The 22,606-nt window shown below is 38.2% G+C and overlaps 1 protein-coding gene across 1 annotated transcript; it reads left to right on the top strand.

Moving 5' to 3' along the window:
• Positions 1 to 8,686: 8,686 nt before the first annotated feature.
• Positions 8,687 to 22,520, top strand: LOC121518672 (sodium- and chloride-dependent betaine transporter-like). Its single transcript, XM_041801139.1, has 13 exons — positions 8,687 to 8,695; positions 8,835 to 8,975; positions 10,214 to 10,289; positions 12,176 to 12,308; positions 13,689 to 13,823; positions 13,922 to 14,025; positions 14,286 to 14,410; positions 14,497 to 14,609; positions 14,701 to 14,838; positions 18,476 to 18,578; positions 18,708 to 18,808; positions 19,223 to 19,393; positions 22,461 to 22,520. Exons 2-13 carry the CDS (start codon positions 8,837 to 8,839, stop codon positions 22,503 to 22,505), a joined length of 1,383 nt encoding a protein of 460 aa, XP_041657073.1. The 5' UTR covers positions 8,687 to 8,695; positions 8,835 to 8,836; the 3' UTR covers positions 22,506 to 22,520.
• The last annotated feature ends 86 nt before the right edge of the window (positions 22,521 to 22,606 follow it).

Raw genomic sequence — 22,606 nt, forward strand, 5'->3', positions numbered from 1 at the left:
TGATGGCCGGTGGTGATGATGCTGGGAGCCCCGCCCTCCTCCCCGTGCAGCCAGAATGAGCTCACTGGTTTCCAGCTAAGCCACCGGCTCCAGAGCCGCCGCAGTCCACCAGCACACACACACAAACAAACAGCCACATAAACACACACACACAGGAAATGTCCATTTAAATGTCCACAATGTTCCTGTAACAGACATTCACTTCTTAGACGGTTTGAAAATGTCAAGTGAAAAATAATGTGCTCGTGACGTTTCAGCTCTAAACCTACGTGGTGATGTCACTTAGCTAAATGCACCGCACGACACAATTACGTTTTTCTTTCATTGATAATAAGCCTTTCAAAAAGTCCCTTAAGTTGGGCAAAATATCATTTTTTTAAGATGAGATATTTCTGGACAAGATATACAAATAACCTTTATATCGGTAGCCCATAGTTTATGTACAGTGCCTATAAAGAGTATTAATCTCCATGAATGTTTCACCCTTTAATTTATTTAAAAATCTGTCATAGTTAATGTAACTTGGCTTTTATGAGCCAATTTTAATTTCTACAAAGCAATGTCAATTAAATAAAAAAAAATATATATATAATGTGAAATAAGTGACTGTATATGTACCATAGTTCTCTGGCAAACTCAATAAGGTTGTCCTCTGTTTTGTTGCATTCATTCTACCCTCTTCTTTTAAAAGAAGCATCCCCACAGGATGATGCTGGCACCACTGTGCTTCACGATGGGGATGGTGTGTTTGTGGTGAAGTGCAGTGTATGATGTCTGCCAAACATAGCGTCTTGTCTGATGGCCAAAAAGCACCGTTTTGATCTCATCAGACCAAAGAACTTTCCTCTACTCGACCATGCAGTCTCCCACATGCCTTTTGGTGAACTCTAGTCAAGATGTAATGAGTTTTCTTCAACAGTGGCTTTCTCTTTACCACTCTCCCATAAAGCTTTGACAGGTGAAGAACCCAGGTAACATTTGACGTATGCTCTCTTCCATCCATCTTCCATCTTCCATCTCAGCTGTTGAAGTTTGGACTCCCTCAGAGTAGTGATAGGTATCTTGGTGGCCTCTCTTGGTAGTCTCCTTCTTGCATGATCACTCATTTTGTGAGGTCTCAGTCTAATCTAGGTAGATTTACACATGTGCCATATTCCTTCCATTTCTTGATGATGGATTTAACTGATATCTGGGGGATGTTCAGTGCCTTGGATTTTTTTTTATCCATACCCTGACTTTTACTTTCCAATAGCCTTTTTATCTGAGTTGCTTGGAGTGTTCTTTTGTCTTCATGGCGTAATGGTAGCCAGGAATACTGATTAACCAGTAACTGGGCCTTCCAGACACAGGTATCTTTTTACTACAATCACTTTAGACACATTCAGTACATTCAGATGATCCCATTTCATTAATTGCAAGACTACTAGTGCAAATTATCTGTACCTCTGTTGCACAAGATCAGTATAAGGGCAAAACGTCCAAGGGTATTTTGACATTAAGTTATTTAACTAAGAGTTTTTTCCATCACATATATTTTTTAATTGTTCGTTTTTTAATGTTACTTCATATCATATTTTGTAAATAATACTAATGCATACTTTAAATACAATTTTTTTTTCATTTTTTTATTGATGTCATATTATTCATTATGATGAATGCTGTTTGAAAGAACCCCCCTGTGAAGCTTGTTGAAACACAAGTGTGTGTACAGTAAAATAAGCACAATGACAGACACCACAAAGAAAAGTAGTTTACAGGTGCAAAGGAAAAAAAAGAGAAAAGATTTTTCTTACATTATTAAAGGTTACACATGATTGCAGTGTTCTTCACAAACAGTTTGCACAAGTGCAACATGAGTGAGACTACTTGGTAACCAGAGTGCTGTTTTTTCGAAGGCTGGTGTTTCTAGGTAAACAAACTAAGCTAAATGATGCCGTTTGTGTTCAGAGATGTGCAGAGTTGTTATTTAGACTGATGAGAGAAACCAATGGCAGTTTGGAGTCATTTTACTGATACATAGCTTCAAGTTTTCAGAATTGTGTACAAACTTTGATTTATTGTGTATAAAATGGGAAAACTAACCGAGTGAGAGTAGTGTCATCTAATGGTCAGTCCAAGAACTGCATGTCAATGTTAGAGCCAATCAGTTGCTGAACTTATTGTATATTTCTCTAAATACCAAAGATCTCCAGGATTTATGGGAAAAAAGTTGATTCTGGTGATCACAAAAAAGTTGGCACAATGATCTCCTGTTTGCTCCAACATCTGACGACAGACTACAAATTTAATCACTGGTATTCTAGTCTAGATTATGAAACACACAGACCTTTGTGTGTTGACTTAAGGTTAAAGTAGAGTGGATTCTGACTCTAATCACATAATTAGCTTGAGAACAGCATACTGTACATACTTCAGCTGCATTCATTGCTGTGTGGCTACCTTTACTACACACCATTCTGACGATCTGTTGTATCATGGTCTGTGTAATTGTTTATTTAAGGTTTGATTTTTACTTCACTGAAAAACAACACATACATAAACTGCTGTGAAAGCAGCACAGTCTAGCTTAGGTGCGAGCTCACATCTGCACAATACATCACTGATTAGCTCAGTGACTATTGTGGAATGGTATAGGGGTCAGGCATGACAAAGTCAAAACAGGTAGAGGGAGATTTTGTTTCAAATTTTGTTTGAAATTCTGAGGAAGAAATTGAAATGTTGACAAATGTTATATGATAAAAGATGGGTAAAAGTCGAAATGTTGAAGAAAAAAGTTAAAACGCTGAAAAAGTCAGAATGTTGAAGGAAGTGAAAATGTTGGGAAACAATAGTCAAAATGTAAAAAAAAAAAGTTATGTTGAGGGAAAAGCTGAAATGTTGCTGAAATGAAAAAGTTGTAATGTTGAGGAAAAAAAGTCAAAATGTTGGGAAAAGTTAAAATGGAACAAAAATTTTTCAACTGGAACCTGATCAGCTCAACCCCAAATCCTTGACAACTGTTAATGTGGCTTAGATAGATAGATAGATAGATAGATAGATAGATAGATAGATAGATAGATAGATAGACTTAACTGATCCCGAAGGAAATTTGGTTTTGTTGTTTTTCAAGCATAATCCATTACTAAAGATATCTTTACTGATACATCAGATTGGTTTTATTAATTTTAACACACAAAATGTGAGGTATATCAAAGTGGCCCAGTCAGCCTTATATTCTTCTGAATGTGGACCCCTCTGCCATGAGGAAAATTGTCTTTTGGGAGCGCAGACATCTCTTTAAAGAAAATGGACTTTGTCAAATTTGAAATTCATTCCCTATGAGTCATGATAGTTGATAGTCGTTTATTGTCATTGCATTGTAAAAACACAACAAAATTGTATTTGGCACTCTCCTCTGTAGCAGCAAACACAGTCATACAAGTGGCGGTTGGATATCAGCAGCCTCACGTCGTCCATCCCGCTGAGGAGGGAGCGGACACCCGGGAGAAAGAAACTTGGTATGTCAGGTTTGTGTGGGGCCGCTCTTAGCTTATCCTGCAGCCCGGCTTGTTTGCCCCGCTTCCGCCTTCTCGCACAATGCCGTCTCTTCCTCCTCCCCACTGGCTGAAGTTGTCGTGCTGATCAGGCAGTGTTCTGTGGCAGTTACTGGAAGTTGTTGTTAGCTTTTAAGCTAGCCAGGAGTTGAGACTGGTCTTCTTTTTCACCTTTTTTGGGTCTTTCTTGATGGAAACTTCCTGTTCTTTCTCTCAAAGGTGTCCTGGACCATACATCTTCTTGCTTTCATAAGGTTCAACCTATGTTGTCAACTTAACTGTGAAAAACACTACAACTCCAAGATATAACTCAAGAGTGCATCTTTCCTGCTGCCAACACAGTCCGTCCCAAAAACGACAGAGGATGTTCCTACGACACTAAGACTTGCTTTATTGAACATTAGACCTCTGGATGGAAAAACATTTTTTAATCAATGATTTTATCCCCGAGCACAACCTTGTTTTTATATTTAACTGAGACTTGGTTGGATCAAAACAACATTACAGCTGCTCTTATTGAGTCAACCCCTCCCAACTATATTTTTATTAGTGAGGCTAGAGTGAATGGGAGAGGAGGTGGAGTGGCAGTTTTATTCAAAAACTCTTTCCAATTTAAAAATTATCTTTCAGTAATTTTTCTACCTTTGAACATGTGGCTCTTCAGCTGAAGTCCTCCCCTGGAGCTGTGTTACTAAATGTTTACAGGCCACCTAAATACTGTGCAGACTTTTTTGATGATTTCAATGAACTGCTGTCTACAATCTGTAAAGAATATGACTGTATAATCATTGTTGGTGATTTTAACATCCATGTTGATAACCCCCAGGACAGAGGGGCTAAGAACTGTACTGTACTCCTCACAGCTTTGGGCTGAGTCAGCATGTGTCAGAACCCACACACAATACAGGGCACACTCTGGACCTGCTTATCTCCATGGGTCTGAACATACACGAGGTCATTGTGAGTGATGTGGCCCTGTCTAATAACTGCTGTATTTTCTTTGAGAGCACTATCTCTGTGCATACAAGTAATCAGAGAGAAGTTATCATGAAAGGACGCATTACTGAAAACACCAGTGAAATGTTTAACAAGCTTTTTTCTTCCACAGCCACCCTGCCCTGTAGTTCAGCCAGTGAGCTGGTAGATAACTTGAACTCTAAATTGTTGAAGGTTAGACTCCATTGCTCCCATTAAGTTGAAGATTGTCTCTAGCAAGAAAATATCTCCATGGAGAAATGCCATGGTTGTAAAAAATGAAAAAAGAGAGTGCCGAAAAGCTGAATGCAGGTGGCGAGAAACAAATCTCCAGATTCGTTTTGACATCTGTAAAGAGAAACTTCACACTTATAATCTACAGCTGAGGAATGTAAGGCAGTCTTTCTTCTCAGACATAATCACCAAAAACAAAAATAATGCTCGAGCATTGTTTTCTACTGTCGAGAGATTAACAAACCCCCCTGTGTCAGTAGTACCTGAGCTTCATTCTACCAGGGCCTGCAATGAATTTGCTTCATTCTTTAGAGAGGAAATTCAGAATATTAGACAGGCAGTCAGTACCTCCACACCAGGTTCGGGATCTGTGCTATGTCCATTTAAAAACCGTTTAAACACCATGACACAGTTTAATCAATCACAAAAATCTGGAGGACATTCTACACCAACTGAACTCTTCCTACTGCTGTCTGGATGTTTAACCCACAGATTTTTTTTCAAAAAGGTTTCACATGTCATGGCATCTGATCTGTTACTGATCGTTAACATGTCTCTATTCTCAGGTGTCTTCCCACCAGGCGTGGGAGAAAAAATCGATACAGCATAGTATTGCGTTATTTTGTCCGGTGATATATCGTATTGTCTCTTCTACCAAGTATCAATTTTTTCAAATTAATTGCTAATATGAACTGAAGTCTATGGTAATGGAAAAATAAAACCAATTGTTTAGACAATTGTTTGTCCTGTGATGTTCGCAGAGGTGATGATCATAAAGCAAGAAAAAGTAGGCTAAGTACAACAAACATGGCAGCACCAGGGGAAGGACATTAGGAATGCAAGCAGGGCACAAATAATATGGACACAACACATTAGGTGCTACAGTAAGTGCTACATGAAAATAAAAAACTGGAAATACAACAAACATGAGGGCAAGGCTATTGCTAAATCAGCTAAACAGTTGAAAAAATGGTATGGATCACAATATATCGCAGGATAAGGTATCACAATACTCACTATTGCAAAATGTTTAAAATTGCAATAATATTGAGTCGTGACCCAAGTATCATGATAACATCGTATCGTGGGGCCACTAGTGATTCCAACCCCTACTTCCCACAGACCCTGAAAACAGCTGTTATTAAGCCACTCTTAAAAAAGAACAATCTAGAAAAGACCTTATTGAATAATATCAACAATATCAAATCTTCCTTTTTTAAGTAAATTTATTGAAAAGGCTGTGTGTCAACAGCTAAATTATTTTCTAACAGTGAACAGCTGCTTTAACGGCTTCCAATCAGGTTTTAGACCACATCACAGCACTGAGACCGCTCTGGTCAAAGTGTTTAATGACATTCACTTAAACACTTTTCATGGCAGATGTTCAGTCCTAGTGTTATTGGATCTCAGTGCTATTTGACACAGTTGACCACAATATATTACTTGACCGACTGGAAACTGGTTGGGACTGTCTGGCACAGTATTAGAATGGTTTGCATCCTTCCTAAAGGGCGGGGGTTAATTTATGTCAATAGGTAACTTTAAATCTGAGCAGGCCAAAATTACATGTGGAGTCCCCCAAGGCTCCATCCTGGGGCCTCTTCTGTTTAACATCTACATCAGGGTATATGCAGGAATCTTGAAGTTAATTTTAATATCTTTTTAAGACTTTTTCAAGACCTTCTCAATATTTTTTAATACCTCACCGCCACTTCAAGCTGTAACCATTTACATCAATGATATTTTTAACTTAACAGTTTTAGTTTGTGATAAAGACTATAGACCACTCTGATACAACAAAATTCAAAGAGGCTGGGATAGTAAATCTTTGTGCTTCTGAATTTCCACCCACCCGCCTGCCCACTCTGGCGCTCTCAGAGACAATTTACGAACGCAATGACAATAGCCTGGTTTTTTAGGTACCTGTTCATCTTTGTTTTTTAATAAAAATGAATAAATTCACACACTTTTATGATGTTTTTGGGACTCAAACTCTTGGACAGCTAATTCAGAACAAATACTTTCAAAATTTAAGACTTTATAAAGTCTTGATAAGACTTTTTAATACTTTTTAAGGGTCTTAATTTCCCAAAATTGATTTATCACCTTTTAATACTTTTTAAGACCCCGCAGATACCCTGTACATGCTTCCACTCGTTCAGATCGTCGAAAACAACAACATGAATTACCATAACTATGCAGATGACACACAGCTCTACATTTCAATGTCCCCAGGTGACCATGGCCCCATACAAGCACTGGGTAAATGCATGGAACAAATTACCGAATGGATGTGCCATAATTTTCTTTAGTTACACAGAGAAAAAATTGAGGTAGTTGTTTTTGGGCCCAAGGAGGAATCTGTAAAGCTGCTGCTCGAGTCCTCACTAAGACCAAGAGAGTTGACCATATCACTCCCGTTCTGAGGTCTTTACACTGGCTCCCTGACTCTCAGAGAATAGACTTTAAGATACTGAATGGTTTAGGCCCAAAATACATCAGAGAGCTTCTACTCCAGTATGAACCATCCAGACCACTCATGTCGTCTGGTGCAGGTCTGCTCTGTGTCCCCAGAGTCAGAACCAAACATGGAGAATCAGCGTTCAGTTATATGCTCCATATATCTGGAAAAAACCCACAGAAAACATCAGGTGTGCTGAAAGTCTTAGCCCTTTTAAATCAAGGTTGAAGACACACCTATTCACTGCTGCCTTTAATTAAAACACTGTATCACTTTGTAAATTTTCTTTTTCAACTACAACTCTGCACTGTAACTTTTACTTGTATATCTTTGTTTTTATCTTTTGTGGGTTTTATTTGCTGTTTTTAATACTCGATAATTTTTCTTTTCTTTTAAAATTTTTCTATTGTGTTTCTTTTTCCCTTTGCTATTGTATTTTAATATCCTGTGTGACTCACTCTGAATTGCCTTGGTGCTGAAATATGCTATACAAAAAAACTTTCCTTGCCTTGGACTGAAAGTGACTCACACATATGAACGTTGAGAAAAATAGCCTGAGTAATATGCTAAGAAAAAATAATTCCAAAGTTGTTATTCAACACTGCTTGTGACCTTTTTTCCTCAACATGTATACATTTTTCACTCATTTAAACATGAGTCTCCTCATGGATGAGAATAAAGAATAAGAAGAGAATAAAAAACTTCCTCCACTTTTTTCCTCATGCCTGACCACATTACTCTTCCATACTATATGGAGACTTTCCCACGTGCACTGTGTCCAAGTTTTTTTTTTTTTTTTTTTTTAACTGAAAGCCCCCTCCCACCGCCCCCTTCTACCGTGCATATAGATGCACCATAAAAAGTCACTGTGTCCGCCAACAGGTTGCTCAGTAACAGCTGTATCTACATCTGTTGTTAGCTTACTACATTATTTTTACATCCGCGTGCACATGCAGTCTATTCTGACCCTCTTTGTCTACCGTACAAAATCTAATGTCACGCTAAAGTTGGCGCTTAAAAGTTTTTCATAGGAGAAAACGGTTCCGTGATTTGAAGGGGAAACGATGGAGATGAAAAAACAAAAAGGTATCCTGACAGTGTCTGTATCTACAGGACACCCACAGACAGCGAAAAAATCGGAGGGACGCGGACAATGGGGGCGCAAAGCCGAGTTCATCCTGACTGTGATGGGAGCGATTATCGGACCTGGCAATGTTTGGAGGTTTCCTTACCTGTGCTACAGAAACGGCGGAGGTGAGTGACTTAACACGGCAACAGTTGCTCTCAGTTCGTGTGAGTAAGAGTTTTATAATGCACCACTTTGTCCCTGTGTATAAAGTGGTTCCTCTATTTTCAGGTGTGTTCTTCATCCCATACATCCTGTTCATATTTACGTGCGGAGTCCCCTTATTCTTCCTCGAGACTGCGTTGGGACAATACACCAGCCAGGGGGGGATCACATGCTGGAGAAAGATCTGCCCGCTTTTCCAGGGTGACTACAAGTTTTATTTGGAATAATAGAGCAAAGTAGTAGCGATGTTAAGATTATCACCTGTAATCATTATCTAAATAACAACAGAATATCTGTTGACCATTTCTGCGTATTTTGTATTTTTCCTCCCTCTCCACAGGAATGGGCTATGCCAGTCACTTGATCATCTTATTCATTGCCACCTCCTATATTATCATCCTCGCATGGGCGTTTTTCTACCTGTTCTCTTCCTTCAGTGCGGAGCTACCGTGGGCCACATGTGGAAACTACTGGAACACAGGTAGGCCCCTTTCCGACCCCTCAAAATTATTCGGGGATGGAAAGATTACAAAAATAAACAGGTAGGCTTACTGTTACCGTGATTTCATGTTCTTAAGCAAACCTGTCAGGCAACAGCTAATTTTTCATTTTTGTTTCTAGGAATGCACAATATTTTCAGCATGATATCTGTACTGGCAGATATGAGAATTTCTGTTGATATTATTTCTGATATATATATATAAGCAAAAGTATGAATCTACCATACTGCTTCACCTTATAAGGGGCAATAAGCTTTAAGCACAACCAACCGACCTACCACAGCTAGAGTTCTGACTTTTTCCCCCCTCATTCCTTAAGCATGAAAGTGTGCTTTAAGGGCTCAAGTTTGAGGTCTGAACTACAGCTAGTTTAATTTTTTTCACACTCGAGAAGAAGATGTATTTTGTGTGGAATTTCAAACACTATGTCTCAGGGAACTACCCAGCAAACCTATGTGTATTTTTTAGAGTTAATCTTCATTTGAAATTTAAAAGAATGGCACAATTTATTTTGAGCTCACCCTGTTACGGTGCTGTTTATGTGCATGTATTATTTATTTTTATTATAATGTTTCTTTGTTTAATATGTCTTTCATGACGAATGGATTGTCACAGTAAGAGTAACAGGTCAGGTTTGTGAAAAACACAGAAAATTAAAAAAGCGAGCCTTGGTGGGTGTATAATGATATGAATATTTGCTTAAAATGTGGAAATATTAGCGTTTCAGATATTGTCCAAATTCAACTATTCCCTATTCCCCTATCATTTCTTTTATTCCAGCAGCAGATCCCTTGTATCATTATTCTCACTAGGATCTTTATTTAAACAGATTAGGTGTGTCATCTGCATATGGTTTACCCAAATGTAAGGCTGTATATCTAGGTGTTTTTCTGCCTGATGTAAATCCAGTTCACACTTCATTTTTGTGTCCTTTGTCTGGCCATATATTAGTCTGACTCATTCATCTCTATTTTCTAATGTAAGCAAGCACCTTGTTGCAATCTGTCATGCTCCTGAATGTAGATTTAAGTCAGTTAGCTGGTCAGTTTCATGTAGCAGACAAAAAAGTAGACTTAAGCTCCTCAATAACAGTAATGTGTGTACATTTAATTTGTTACTTTCTGCAAAAATCTAAAATGTATGCTGGTCTCTCTCAAATACTGTATGCAACAAGTTTAAAAATTTGAGTTTAAAATGTTTTAATACCTTTTTTTTTTAGATTCATGCTTCGACAACACGACCATAGGCATGACAACCAGAATGAACGTTACTCTTCCTGTTGTGGAGTTCTGGCAGTGAGTAGACCCAAAGTTACTCACAGTTTTTGATCCCTGCCCCTTTGTTCCTCCTCTTACACCAACTTTCTCCTCTTTCCTTTCACATTAGCTTTTGTGTCCAGGCTGTTGTTGTTCAGCATGTTTAGAGTTTTGAATGCTGGGATAAAGCTGAAATGCTGAAAGCCAAGAGATTTAAAGAGGCTGCATTTTTTTAAACCAAAATAGATGTATGGTGTTATTTTAGCATTACCTGTGAAAAAAAGCTTCAAATTGCAGTTGTTAGGTAGTAATATCCAGTATCCAAAGACTGCAAAAGTTGGCTTTACCTCCTGCTCTCTACTTACTATCATTAAACTCACTCTAGTTCTATAAAGTCTCCTTTAACCAGGAGGAACAACAAAGTGTTTACCCAATCCTCTGAGATGAGCAATAGGTTACCCCACATTAAAGGTTGTGGCAAGGTAACAGCAACAGCAGTAGAAAAATATGTATTTCAATATATTTATGTTTTGTACTGCATTTTTAGGGATTGGAGCAACTCTGTAAAAAGATATATGGATATTAAGGCTGCAGTAATAGATTCTTTTTGTAGTTGAGTACTCTATCGATTCTTCTGACGATTAATCAAGTACTCTAATAAGAAATATTGCATTTTTTTAATCAGTCACTTTTGCTTTTTTTAAGAGAAGAAGTACAAGTAGTGCTAACCCTAACCCTAATGAGAAAAGAAGCTGGGTCCCTTAAATAAACTACTTCTATATTAAAAATTGGTTCTCTGAAGAAAATATATTTTACAAAGTGCAATGAAGTTCTAATGACAATTTACATTTCTTAAAATTACAAGGACAGAAGGTTAAATAATTACATGAGATTATGCCATATTTTGGGTTTTAGGGATCCTCTCCCTGGAAATGTTTGGTGCCAATGGTTAATGCACCACTATGTAGAAGCTCTTTAACCCAAATGATATTTTTAATAATAAAATTAAATTATTATTGTTATCCATGAATTTTCAAATTTACTGATTTACAAAAAAACTGAAAAAATAGTAAAGCAAATTATTATTTCTTGATTAATATGTCAAGTTATAGTTATTTACTTGCATTCCTGAAAAGAAAAATGAGTTTTAGTGGTTGAATGTTATGCTTGATTAATTTCTGACTTCTCAGAGAAGCCCAGTGAGCCGGCTCAAATTTGGGTGAATTCAGTTTGAAATCCCTCATTCCTGTTCAAACTGGTAAAACGTGGAGAGCTCACTGAAAATGAAAGAGTCCGCATTAAAGTACTTCATGATGCTGGATGGTCTTTGAGACAAATATGACAGGTGGTCTAATAAAGTTGTTAAGCACTGTGTATGGATACAGGACTGATTTAAGTGAAGCCTGGAGGCAGATAATTTGCCTCGAGGAATTTTTTTGAATTGAATCACTCGGATAATTTGAGGAATCGTTTCAGCCCCAAAATGGATATATTTGCTAGCTAAAAGAGATTATGCTAACAGGCTACCATTAATTACACCACTTTTTCTGCACGGCAGCTGACGTTTTGAAGCCTGTTTTTTAAGAAATAAATCTTAATTAGGTGAGCTCACATTGGCTGATTAGTTATTGATCCTACTCGCTCATGGTGGTGGGATGGTTTTATAAAACTGAACACATCCAACTGCTGGTTATCTCCCTTATTGCTCAAGTTTAGCAATAAGCTTAAACCCAGATGACTAAATGTTTTTTGAAAAGCAATGTATTCATAGTATCTGCTATTTCTGTCTTTCCTGTCTCAGCTTATTTCTGGTTTCTGTGACACCCTGATTATGATTGATAAAATAGCCCAATAAAAACAATAAGTCTTTTATTCTTACCCCTGCTAAATTCTGATGGTCACTGACTCTGCCCTCCTGTGTGCAGGCGGCGGGTTTTGAAAATCTCTGGAGGTATCGAGGAGGTGGGAAGTTTGAGGTGGGAACTAGCCTTGTGTCTCATCCTGAGCTGGGTCATCTGCTACTTTTGTGTCTGGAAGGGCATCAAGTCAGCAGGAAAGGTAGGCCGATAAAACACTGAGCTGCATGCATAAACAATTTTAATAATTTTTCTAGAATTTTACCCAGTCGCTGCACTGAAAGAGTATCAGGAAATACATATCTATTAGCATAGTTCTATGAATTTTAGGTTATTCAAGCTAACACCTGATTAATTCAGTATTTGATCACACTCATTTAGGCCAGATAGGCTGATACTTATTGAAAATAAGATAATCAGAAATAATATTTATAAATTAATTGTGCTATACTTACACTTTAGCTGTCATCAAATCTCCTTTACCCATTCCCAAAAAATATCAAAGTTGTGGTAAAAAACATGTAATTTTCCTTACCTAACCTTGCTGAAAATATGAATTGGCCAGATTCCATACTGAAACATTTCTGAATCTACAAATAGCCTTAGTCTAAAGAAGAACCTAAAAACTAATACTAAAGGGCATGATAATCATTTTATTTACCTTAGTAAAGTGCTTGATTACAACCAAGATTCACTGAATATTTTTTGAGGATGAATGCAGCAAATGGAGAACAATTGGATGTATTAATTTTATGCCTCTGTGCTGGTGATAGTCAAGGCCTGAGGTGTTATGTTTCAGGTTACCTGTCCATGTATTTATCCCTCTTTCCATGCCACATTTGTAAAGCAATAACTTGATAACACTTTCAGGGTTTTTCTTCAGACTTTGCACCAATGTTTCCTCTGACTCAAGGATGGAGTCATTCAATTTTGGATGTCAGAGTCAAGGTCATTGGTCAGACTGTTCATCTCTGGTCTGTGAACATTATATCTTGAGGGATTTTCTTTTAACTTTGTGCAAAGGTCCACTCTGTTTCAAGGATGAACTGATTAGATTTAGAAGGTCAGAGATGAAGGTCACTGATCTTCATGCTCACCCCTAGCTTATTCAATTTCTATCAATGACACCACCACAGAAACCCCCGAAGTCCTTCTTCTTGGCCCATTCCTGTATGAATTTTACATTTCAAGGCTTATTTGTCAAAATTGTCATGGCTCTAATGCTGTTATTGCTGTGAGGGTTTCAATTTTAGATGTAAAGCCATACAAGAATCCTAATCAGCAACGATTATTCAAAGGGAAGTTTGGGAAATTCAGTTTCATATCAGATTGATAAAAGTGATGGTGGATTTTGGCTTGAATAGATGTAGTAGATTTTTAAGGCATCATACCGTGTTCCTCAAACTATGCTGGGCACTCAGAAATCACTACTGTGAGATGTTTTAAAGACTCATCAGTGAATTAAAAAAATATTAAATTGATGATGAAAACAGTAATTAGCTGCAGCCATACATCCTGGTTGTTGCTATGTAACACTATGCATAATGATAATAGATGATATCTGCTTCCTCTGTCCTCTCAGGCGGCCTACTTCACAGCCACCTTTCCCTACGTTATGCTGTTCATTCTGCTCATACGTGGCATTACCTTACCGGGAGCAAGGGATGGGATTATTTACTACCTCTACCCTGACGTCTCTCGTCTCGCAGATCCCCAGGTAAAATACTTAGATACACAGTTTGGAGTAGAACTATACATTGTTTACTCCAAACAGGGATGTGCGCATTAACATGCATATTTGTTTGACCTTTTCAGGTGTGGATGGACGCAGGCACTCAGATATTTTTCTCTTATGCTATCGGCCTTGGATTTCTAACCTCTCTTGGGAGTTATAATTCATACAACAATGACTGTTACAAGTAAGCATGTGAATCTGAGAAAAGTTAAGTAACTTTGAAATGTTTCTGTTAACACACTTGAGTGTGGAAATCTTTATATCTTTTATAAAATAATTCATGCTTCCAAGTGTCATATTTTCTTTAGGAAAATAAATATCTAACACATTTATGTGGAAAATATTTTATGATTTATTCTAGTTGATAAAAATACCACCTGCTTCTGCAAAGACTATTCACCAGCTGATGTCTAAGTGCTTACATTGTATTCTGTTTTCTTTCAGGGACTGTTTCTACCTATGTTTGCTGAACAGTGCCACCAGCGTTGTTGCAGGCTTTGCCGTTTTCTCTGTTTTGGGTTTTATGATGTATGAACAAGGAGTGGATATTTCTGAAGTAGCCCAATCAGGCAAGAAGTGATTGCTTCGCCTTTATTTAATCTGATGTATGTACAGCTTCCCATTTAACATATCATGTGTTTGTTTGTGTGCGTAGGTCCTGGGTTAGCATTCATAGCCTTCCCACGAGCTGTAGCCATGATGCCGATGCCTCAGGTGTGGTCGGTGTGTTTCTTTGTCATGATCATTCTTCTTGGATTGGACAGTCAGGTACCAGCCAAAGCTCTCCTACAAATAAATGAGAGTTTTATTGCATAAAAAAACTCTCTTTGACTCTCTGACTCTCTTTGTCTCCTTCCAGTTTGTTGGTCTTGAGTGCCTGATGACATCGATGGCTGATCTGTTCCCTACATACCTGCGGCAGGGTTGCAGACGTGAGCTGGTTCTGCTTGCAATCTGCAGCAGCTGCTGCCTCCTGGGATTCAGCTTGGTCACTGAGGTTAGTACAGTGAATATTAGATGAATTAATGTGTGACAGAAGCTTAAGAAACTCCTCAAGTATCACAGTGATAAAAGCAGAGCAGGTCATGGAAGATGTACTTAAATCAGTTAAAATAAACAAAAAAATACAGTGGTTAAAGAAAAGCATTTCAAACAGAGACTTAAAAAAAAGATTGCAAACCTTTCTATGTTTGAAAGTGGATAAAAAGGGTAAAACTAACAATTCCAGGAGTTAAAATTGGAGTCCAGACTTTTAAAGTCCAGCCTGATTAAACTAATATGTAAGTTCAGTCTAATTGACTAATCTGTATATATATATATATATATATATAAAAACAACTCCTGAAATATATATAAAAAAAGAGCAGATAACGAGTGTCACATTGGTTTGCCAGATGTGGTTAACATTAGCAGTGCTAGCACCACTGGTCTTGCAGGTTAAAGACCCTGTAAAGTAAAAAAATAAATCTGTATTTAGGCTTGTTGGATGATAGGCCACCGTGTTATGAACCTCCAGGTTAAATTTCAGTCAAATAAAACATCTCTGTTTATAAAATTAAGCTTCAAAATCATGAAAAATGAGGCAATAAAGTCTGCTCCAGGATGGTGTGGGCATGTCTGTTGAATGAGATGAAGCCACGCCCACTCAGGAGAAATAAGATCCTCTCAGGTTTTAGAAATGTTACAATCTGAATGGAGGACAGCGCTCACACCATTATCCTGCCTCTTGACCTTTTGTTGACCTCAGAAGAAGTTACAAAGTCTCAAATCTCTGTTATGATGATTTAAATGAACCATAGACCACTGTGGCTGTTAGATTTGGTAAATTTACCTCACAATGAACAAAAAAACAGCATTTAACTGACTGTTAACTTTCAGTAAAGTCAGTGACATCAGCTAGAAACAGACTGTACTGAGATGAACTGCTCTGTGATTTTATGTTGTAGTGTTAGAGGGGTGGGGTCATTCCCCACTGTGGGCTTGTGACATCATGAGCCCACATATTTGCCCCACCCAAATTAAACCAAGCCAGAAAAGAGGTACAAAACTTTCTAACAGTCTCAATCCAAAATTCAGTCACATGTAGATCTCAGGGTTTTCACATTTTTATAGCAACCATATCCCTACATATCTAGTGTGTTAAGACAAAAACTTTACAGGGTCTTTCTTGTCCTTAAGCCTGTTCTGAATGGGTTGACACATTTCTTCACTCGACTCTTTCTTGATCAAAAAACTGCCAGACTCCCAGCTCCTGCAGGATACTATACTCTGTTCACTGTGGTTGTTTAATTAAAGGCAGTAGAGCCAGAGAAAAAGGCCTGCAGCCCTGACTACTGAGGGTAGCTGAGTGACAGTTTAAGGACATAATTTGACCTCCATTGTGGGCCACAATAAAGGTTTTCGGTTTTTAACCAAATCATAATTTTGACCTGAGGGGATATCATTTTCGTTTGGTTGTGTTTTTTATGAACATCCCAGCATAGCTGTCTGATGATACCAGTTCCTTCCAAGACAGTCTAGCTGCAGACCTCCACTCTTGCAAGCTCCACTTTGAGATCCCCTCCACCGTCAGAAGGAAGTGACGTCAGGATATGAATATTTGCTTAGCTTTAGCTTAGGTTTAGCATTTTAGCTTTAGCTTAGGTTTAGCATTTTAATCTCAACTGGTTCGGTTTAGGGGCAGCTCATTGGGGTAGGTATATATTTTCTATGCCCGGCCATGCAGTAGCAGACCCTGACACCTATGGGTCAACGCTATTAAAACCAGAGTGGAGGTGGCTTCCGCTTCACGTTGGAGGAGTCGTTAAGCCGAATGACAGTGGAGGTCTGCAGCTGGATCCCTCTCATTTCTTCTGATGGGTTAGGGTTAGAAAAAAGAAATCTCTCTATTGTGACAAATTTTTTAAATTCTTAATAATGCCAGTATTAATTTGAAATGATTAAATTGTTGATTAATCTAATTGGATGACAGTTATTGATACCTAAAAAGTTTCAGACAGCCCCCTTTCCTCAGCTCCTTAAAGTCTTTTGCTACAGTGCAGTATTGTGCAAAATAATTTTCAGTAGTATGAGATACTTGTTAGGGCAAGGCCCAAAAGGGCATTTTAATTTTTTAAATGCGTGTAGGGAGTCACAGGTCAGAATTGAACCTGGGCCGCCTGTGTAAATTGAACGTGATCTAACAGCAAGGCTATCCTCATTGTAAAAGCTCTTATCTTTCATCTGTTAGAGCAGCGATACTCAACCTTATTCTACCCAAGAGCCACATTGTCATAAAAATACTACTGCGAGAGCCACAATCCAAAACCGGGGATATGATGATCAATCTATCCATAGTCGAACTGAAACAGTGAATTGGTGGATTATTGTGCTGTTAAATAGGGTGCAATAGGCCACATAAAAATGTCTGTATAGTGTCAGAAGAAAGGATATTTCACCGATAATAAGCATGTTTTTGTTTATGTAAATTCCACCTGGACTAAAGTCTTTAAAATATCAGAATGTGCCAACCTAAAGCTATGAGAAGCTTCTCAAAGAGCTGATGAATCATGGGTGTCTCAGTATCAATATTTCATATTTGGACTACTGTAGTTATGTGACTCTGTTAACTTAAAGTTATGCTTTCTATGTTCTTCCCTCTCATTATTATTGCTTTTTGCTAAAGGGGGAGGGGGTCCCCATATTGGTCTTTCCCCTGGGCCTCCAAATGGCTAAAAATGGCCCTGCCTCACGCTTGCAGCTCCCCCTCACAAATCGTTCTGTTCTGCCAGTTTGTTGCTTTTATTTTTTTGTTTCTGCCCTTTTGACAGTATTTATCATTAGTACGTTAAAGATCAAATAAAACAACCATGTTTGGGCAAGTTTTACTCAGTTTTACATTATTTCAAAATGTGGTCCGTGTGTGTTTGGCTCGTTGATGATGATGTGCATCACAAAAATCATCATCAAATACGAGTATGGGAGAGCACTGGCAGGAAGTGACTGAAGAAGTTTGTTAAAATGAGGGAATTAGAGGCTTCACTTTGAACACAAGACAGCACACCTCAATGAATTAACTTACTGAAGAGACGCACCACCAGCGGACTTCCTCTGCGCTCTTTTACGCACGTCCCTCTGTCCAGCGTGCATCCGATGGTAATAATACACAAGTTTTCATTTGAATTTGGCAGTTAAAGTCTATCTTCCTTGTGTGGAATTAGATTAATTGATATGACTTATTGCGATGAGTATTTACTGCTTACAGTTTTCACCTTTATAAAGGATTTCGGGAGGATTTTTTTAAAGTAAGCCTTAAAAGAGCCATAACTGGTCACTAAAGAGCCACATACAGGTTGAGGATCACTGTGTTAGAGGGTTAAAAAAAAACATGACCAGTGTGTGCTAATAAAGACATGGAGTCTTCAGACTAAACTTTTTTTTTTCTACACCAGTCTGTGTTTATTTTTGTTGTAAAATTGGGCATTTTTACATGGGGTATGTACTGTAGGTGACTTGAGGCTTTTGCAGTCATCCTAAAGTGGGCTCTTTAGGAACTGCATTTATTCACATTACCAGAGGTTGCCTTCTGGCTGATATTCATATGCTGGTTATGCTGCTGGATCTTTTTAATTGAATATTTTTTCCATTGTTTTAAGGGAGGTATGTACCTGCTCCAGCTGGTGGACCATTACATCTGCACTGGCACCACCCTGCTCTTCCTCTCCCTCAGCCAGGCTGTTAGCATTGCCTGGGTGTACGGTGAGTCTGGACAATACAATCAGTGGATCATGAGAATTAGTACACCCATTAGCATGTCTAGCCTACTAAGAAATGCTTTAGAAATATGAGATCAAACTTTCCTATACATTTTTCTCTCTCTCCCTGAAGGTGCTGACCGCTTTTATGAGAACATAACTCACATGATTGGCTATCGTCCATTTCCGTTTATGAAGTACTGTTGGAGCTACATCACTCCCTTCATCTGTATGGTAAGTTTTCTTTGTATTCACAGTCATGTGGTTTCAATTGTGTGTAAACAATACAGGGAAAAAGGGGAGGAGGGCATCCCTGGTGTGAAACACATGCAGATCAGACTCAGTGAATGCAAACAGCTGTGAACACAAAAATGAATAGCATGTCTTATATATTGTAATAACATGCACTCCTTCACGTTTGAACTACTAACCCAAACATCAACCTTAAATACACCCATCATGTTATTCACAGCAGTCGTTTCAAATGTAATGCTTTTTCTCAGCTTGTTTGATGTTCAGTATGTTAATACTTTATACCAAATATCTTGTTTGCTTAGGATTTATTTCAGATATGTATTATCTAATGAGTTTTACAAACATGTAATGACTGATCTTAACACTGTTTCATTTTGTCTACTCCATCCACAGGGCACGCTCATCTTTTCTATTGTCAAATATTCCCCACTGAAGTTCAGTAACACCTATGTCTATCCTCTCTGGGCAAATGTCTTGGGCTGGTTCATCGCAAGTGTGTCCATATCACTCATCCCACTTTTTGTGATACATCAAATAATAAAGGGGAAAGGCACTCTGCGACAGGTGAGCTCAGTTCTCTCGTTTGTATCTTGATTCTTTACACATTTAAGCTTATTGCTTTATTTGTTTTATCAGATTGCTTTTTAATTGTTTTTTAATATATTTGTATTTTTAAAGAAACATTTCTAGTAATGACTTTAAGGAATTGTGTGAGTGCAACAGGTTGTAGGGTTGAAGTCTATGTAGATTACAGTGCCTTTTAAAAGTATTCACCCCCTTAGATGTTTCACCCTTTTATTGATTATATAAATCAATCATGGTCAATAGAATTTACCTACAAAAACCTCTTTGATGTCAAAGTGAAAACATATTTCTACAAAATACTGAGGGTTAAATAAGAATATTTAAGGTAAGTAATTGATTGCATAAATGTTCACCCCCTTTAAAGTGACTGACCTAATTCAACAGAGGTCCAGCCAATTAGTGCTAGTAGTCTCACAATTAGTAAAATGGGGATCACCTGAGTGCAGCGAATAAGTCTCAAGTGACTGTAGTTTAAAGACACCTGTGTCTGGAAGGTCCAGTCATTGGTTGATCGATATTCCTGCCTACCGTTTCACCTTAAGCCGGGCAAATGCTGTGCAATTTCAAACCAACCATATGACAGTTGTGGCAGAATGTCATCTCATACTGAATCGCTCACAACACACAACCATTAATTTATGTGCTGCTCACACTATACGGTCCGATGGTCATGCCAGATCTTAGTGCTCACACTGTACGAGTAAAGTCGGAACAGACTGACAGAAATCCGTGGAGTTTCCTTTTTTAAAAAGTCTCACATACTGAGGGTGAAGTGTTTCCAGTCATACCCCCCCCCCCCCCCCCCCCTCCATTCTTAGCTTAACTATGGTGTCAGTTAAGCTAAAAATGCTGTAAATATGACACAAAAATATAAATTTATTATGGGTTCTCTTTTGGGACAAATCAAGCATTCAGCGTTAGTTCTGGCAGGCCACAGAGCCAAGCACTGCCATAATTGAGATCAGTTGATCTCATGCAATCATGCAAGCCCTCATCAGCTGATGCCCAGTTGATTTGCTCTTAGCACACTATTGGCTATATCGCTCTCTTGCTGCCATATTTAAAATGTTCTTGCTTTGCTACGCTCTACTGGTCTCTCTGCAAGCTGCTCTCGTAACCTTCCTCCACCCCAGCTCCTCTTTTATTCTGCTTCTGACCTAAACAAGGTCATTCTGTTGGCATTAATGCCTGCTCTGCTCTGGGTTTTGCTACTTCTCACTCTGTCTTATGCCCTCCTTGTCAGCATAGGCAGAGCGGGAACGTGCTTAATGCTTTCCATGTGGAAGGGACAGCCACACCACCAAACATAAATCACAGCAACAAGTGCTAATAAAGAAATATTTATTGCTGCAAATCATACATGTTCTTGACAAAGTGGTCTTGACTGAACTAAACCTACACTTTTTACCATCGCTCTAAATGAGATAAAAGCACAGACCTTCCCATAATTTGAAACCTTAGGCAGGAAATGGCAGTTAAAACATTTACCATGGACATGGACTGTGTGAAAGCCTTAACATACAGGGTTTAAGTTTGGAATATAGAAAGGGTTGAAAAGCTTAATAAATTTATTAACTGTGTAAAGCACTTTTTTATTTATGAATAGTGCTCCAAAAATAAATTTCTTTTACCTTACCTTGAGTCATTTTTGCCACAAAACCCATGACTATGCATCAAGGAGAATAGTAAAAAGTTAATTTTGTAAAGTCATTTTAAGATTACTTCTGTTAGGCTGTGAAAGATACATTTATTGAGCAGACAGGCTTTAAAAGATCCCTTTTCCTTCAGTCCAAAGCTTGTTGCCTTTGGTGTTCCTCCTTGCATAACGCTATGTACACTGGATACTAACACAATAGTTTGTATGTGATAGAATTTCTTGAAAAGGTTGTTCAGGTATGAAATGTAGGTGTTATTTAAGCACAGCTCAGTGTGCTATGACAATCTTGGCTTTTCTTTAGAATTTCACAGCTGGATTCTGCAGAGCCTTATTTCCTGGAGGGTTACTTACTTACTTTTTGTTTTCCTGTGAGCCAGTAGGGCTACCTCATCATTCTTGGTGCTTTGTGTTCATTTCCTACATGATCAGCCATAAAGAAGAATGACATAATATACAGGGAAGTATCCAAAAACTTTCTTAGCATGAAAAGTTGCTCCTTTAGAAGAAAGTTAAAGAAAAGTCATGGAATTGTGGCATTTTCTGAGAATTCCTCCCCAAAGATGAGACTGGATAATTATAAAGAGAGATGATTCAAAATGTATCTTAGCCCCTCAGCTGATGTCACTGCCATCACTGAAAGTTTACAGCCAGCTACATGCAGTGCTTTTGTACATTGTGAGGTAAATTTTTGAAATCTGTTAACCATTGTGGAACGTTTTTGTCAGAGCTCAACAAACTTTTTCTCTGTCTCATACTTCCATCCCACAGCACCAACTGCATTACTCTCCATTCGCTTTGCCATTTAGTTTGTTTACAGTTGTAACGTTGTGCATGCAGAGCGCTCTGTGCTCTTATTGGCCAACGTAACTGATGTCACGGGAGAAATCACAGAAGGCAGGGTAAAAGTCAAACATGCTGGACTTTCTGTCCAGAGGATGTGAGGTGTCTCAGATGTGTTTGTGATTATCGTTCACTGTGACACACTACACTTGGGGAAAAAGATTTTTGGGCCTGACCTTCTTGAATCCGAAGAACTGTTATAGCTGTCTCTAATCATTTATTTATATCTAGATAAATAAAGGATAAAAACCAACAATGGAACGATCTATTTGGAGTGTGTCCAAAGCCTGATAAGCTTTTTATATAATTCCAATGTGCTAGCACTGAGGATTATTTATTTGTGACACATTTTCAGAGACAGCTCTCAGTCCTGATCTATTTTCACTGATTCCGCTAAAGCAAAATGTCTCTGTATGAGTTTATGTTAATAATGGCAGTAATAAGACTGTTTTGCTGTTTTAAATCCTTGAATCCTAAACTTTAAAAGTAGCTGCTTTTTTGATGGCAGGTCATGTCCTTATGAATGTGTTTTGTATTGGTTTGTTGTAGGAATCTTTCAGGAGTTCAAGTCCAAAGAAAAACTTTTGGCACTAGTAAACTAATAAAGACTGCAGTTTGTTTTCTTCTCAGTTGCTTTGTGAGTTTCATTTCACTGTTGTATCCTTTATCCTCAGAGATTATGGGTGCTCTGCCAG

The sequence above is a fragment of the Cheilinus undulatus genome, linkage group 12, assembly GCF_018320785.1.
Source record: "Cheilinus undulatus linkage group 12, ASM1832078v1, whole genome shotgun sequence".
Lineage (NCBI taxonomy): Eukaryota > Metazoa > Chordata > Actinopteri > Labriformes > Labridae > Cheilinus > Cheilinus undulatus.

Coding starts and splice junctions, on each gene's coding strand:
- LOC121518672 (XM_041801139.1), top strand. CDS start 8,837: ATGGGCTATGCCAGTCACTTGATCATCTTATTCATTGCCACCTCCTAT. Junction 10,290..12,175: donor CCTGTTGTGGAGTTCTGGCA/GTGAGTAGACCC, acceptor TCCTGTGTGCAG/GCGGCGGGTTTTGAAAATCT. Junction 13,824..13,921: donor CTCGTCTCGCAGATCCCCAG/GTAAAATACTTA, acceptor TGACCTTTTCAG/GTGTGGATGGACGCAGGCAC.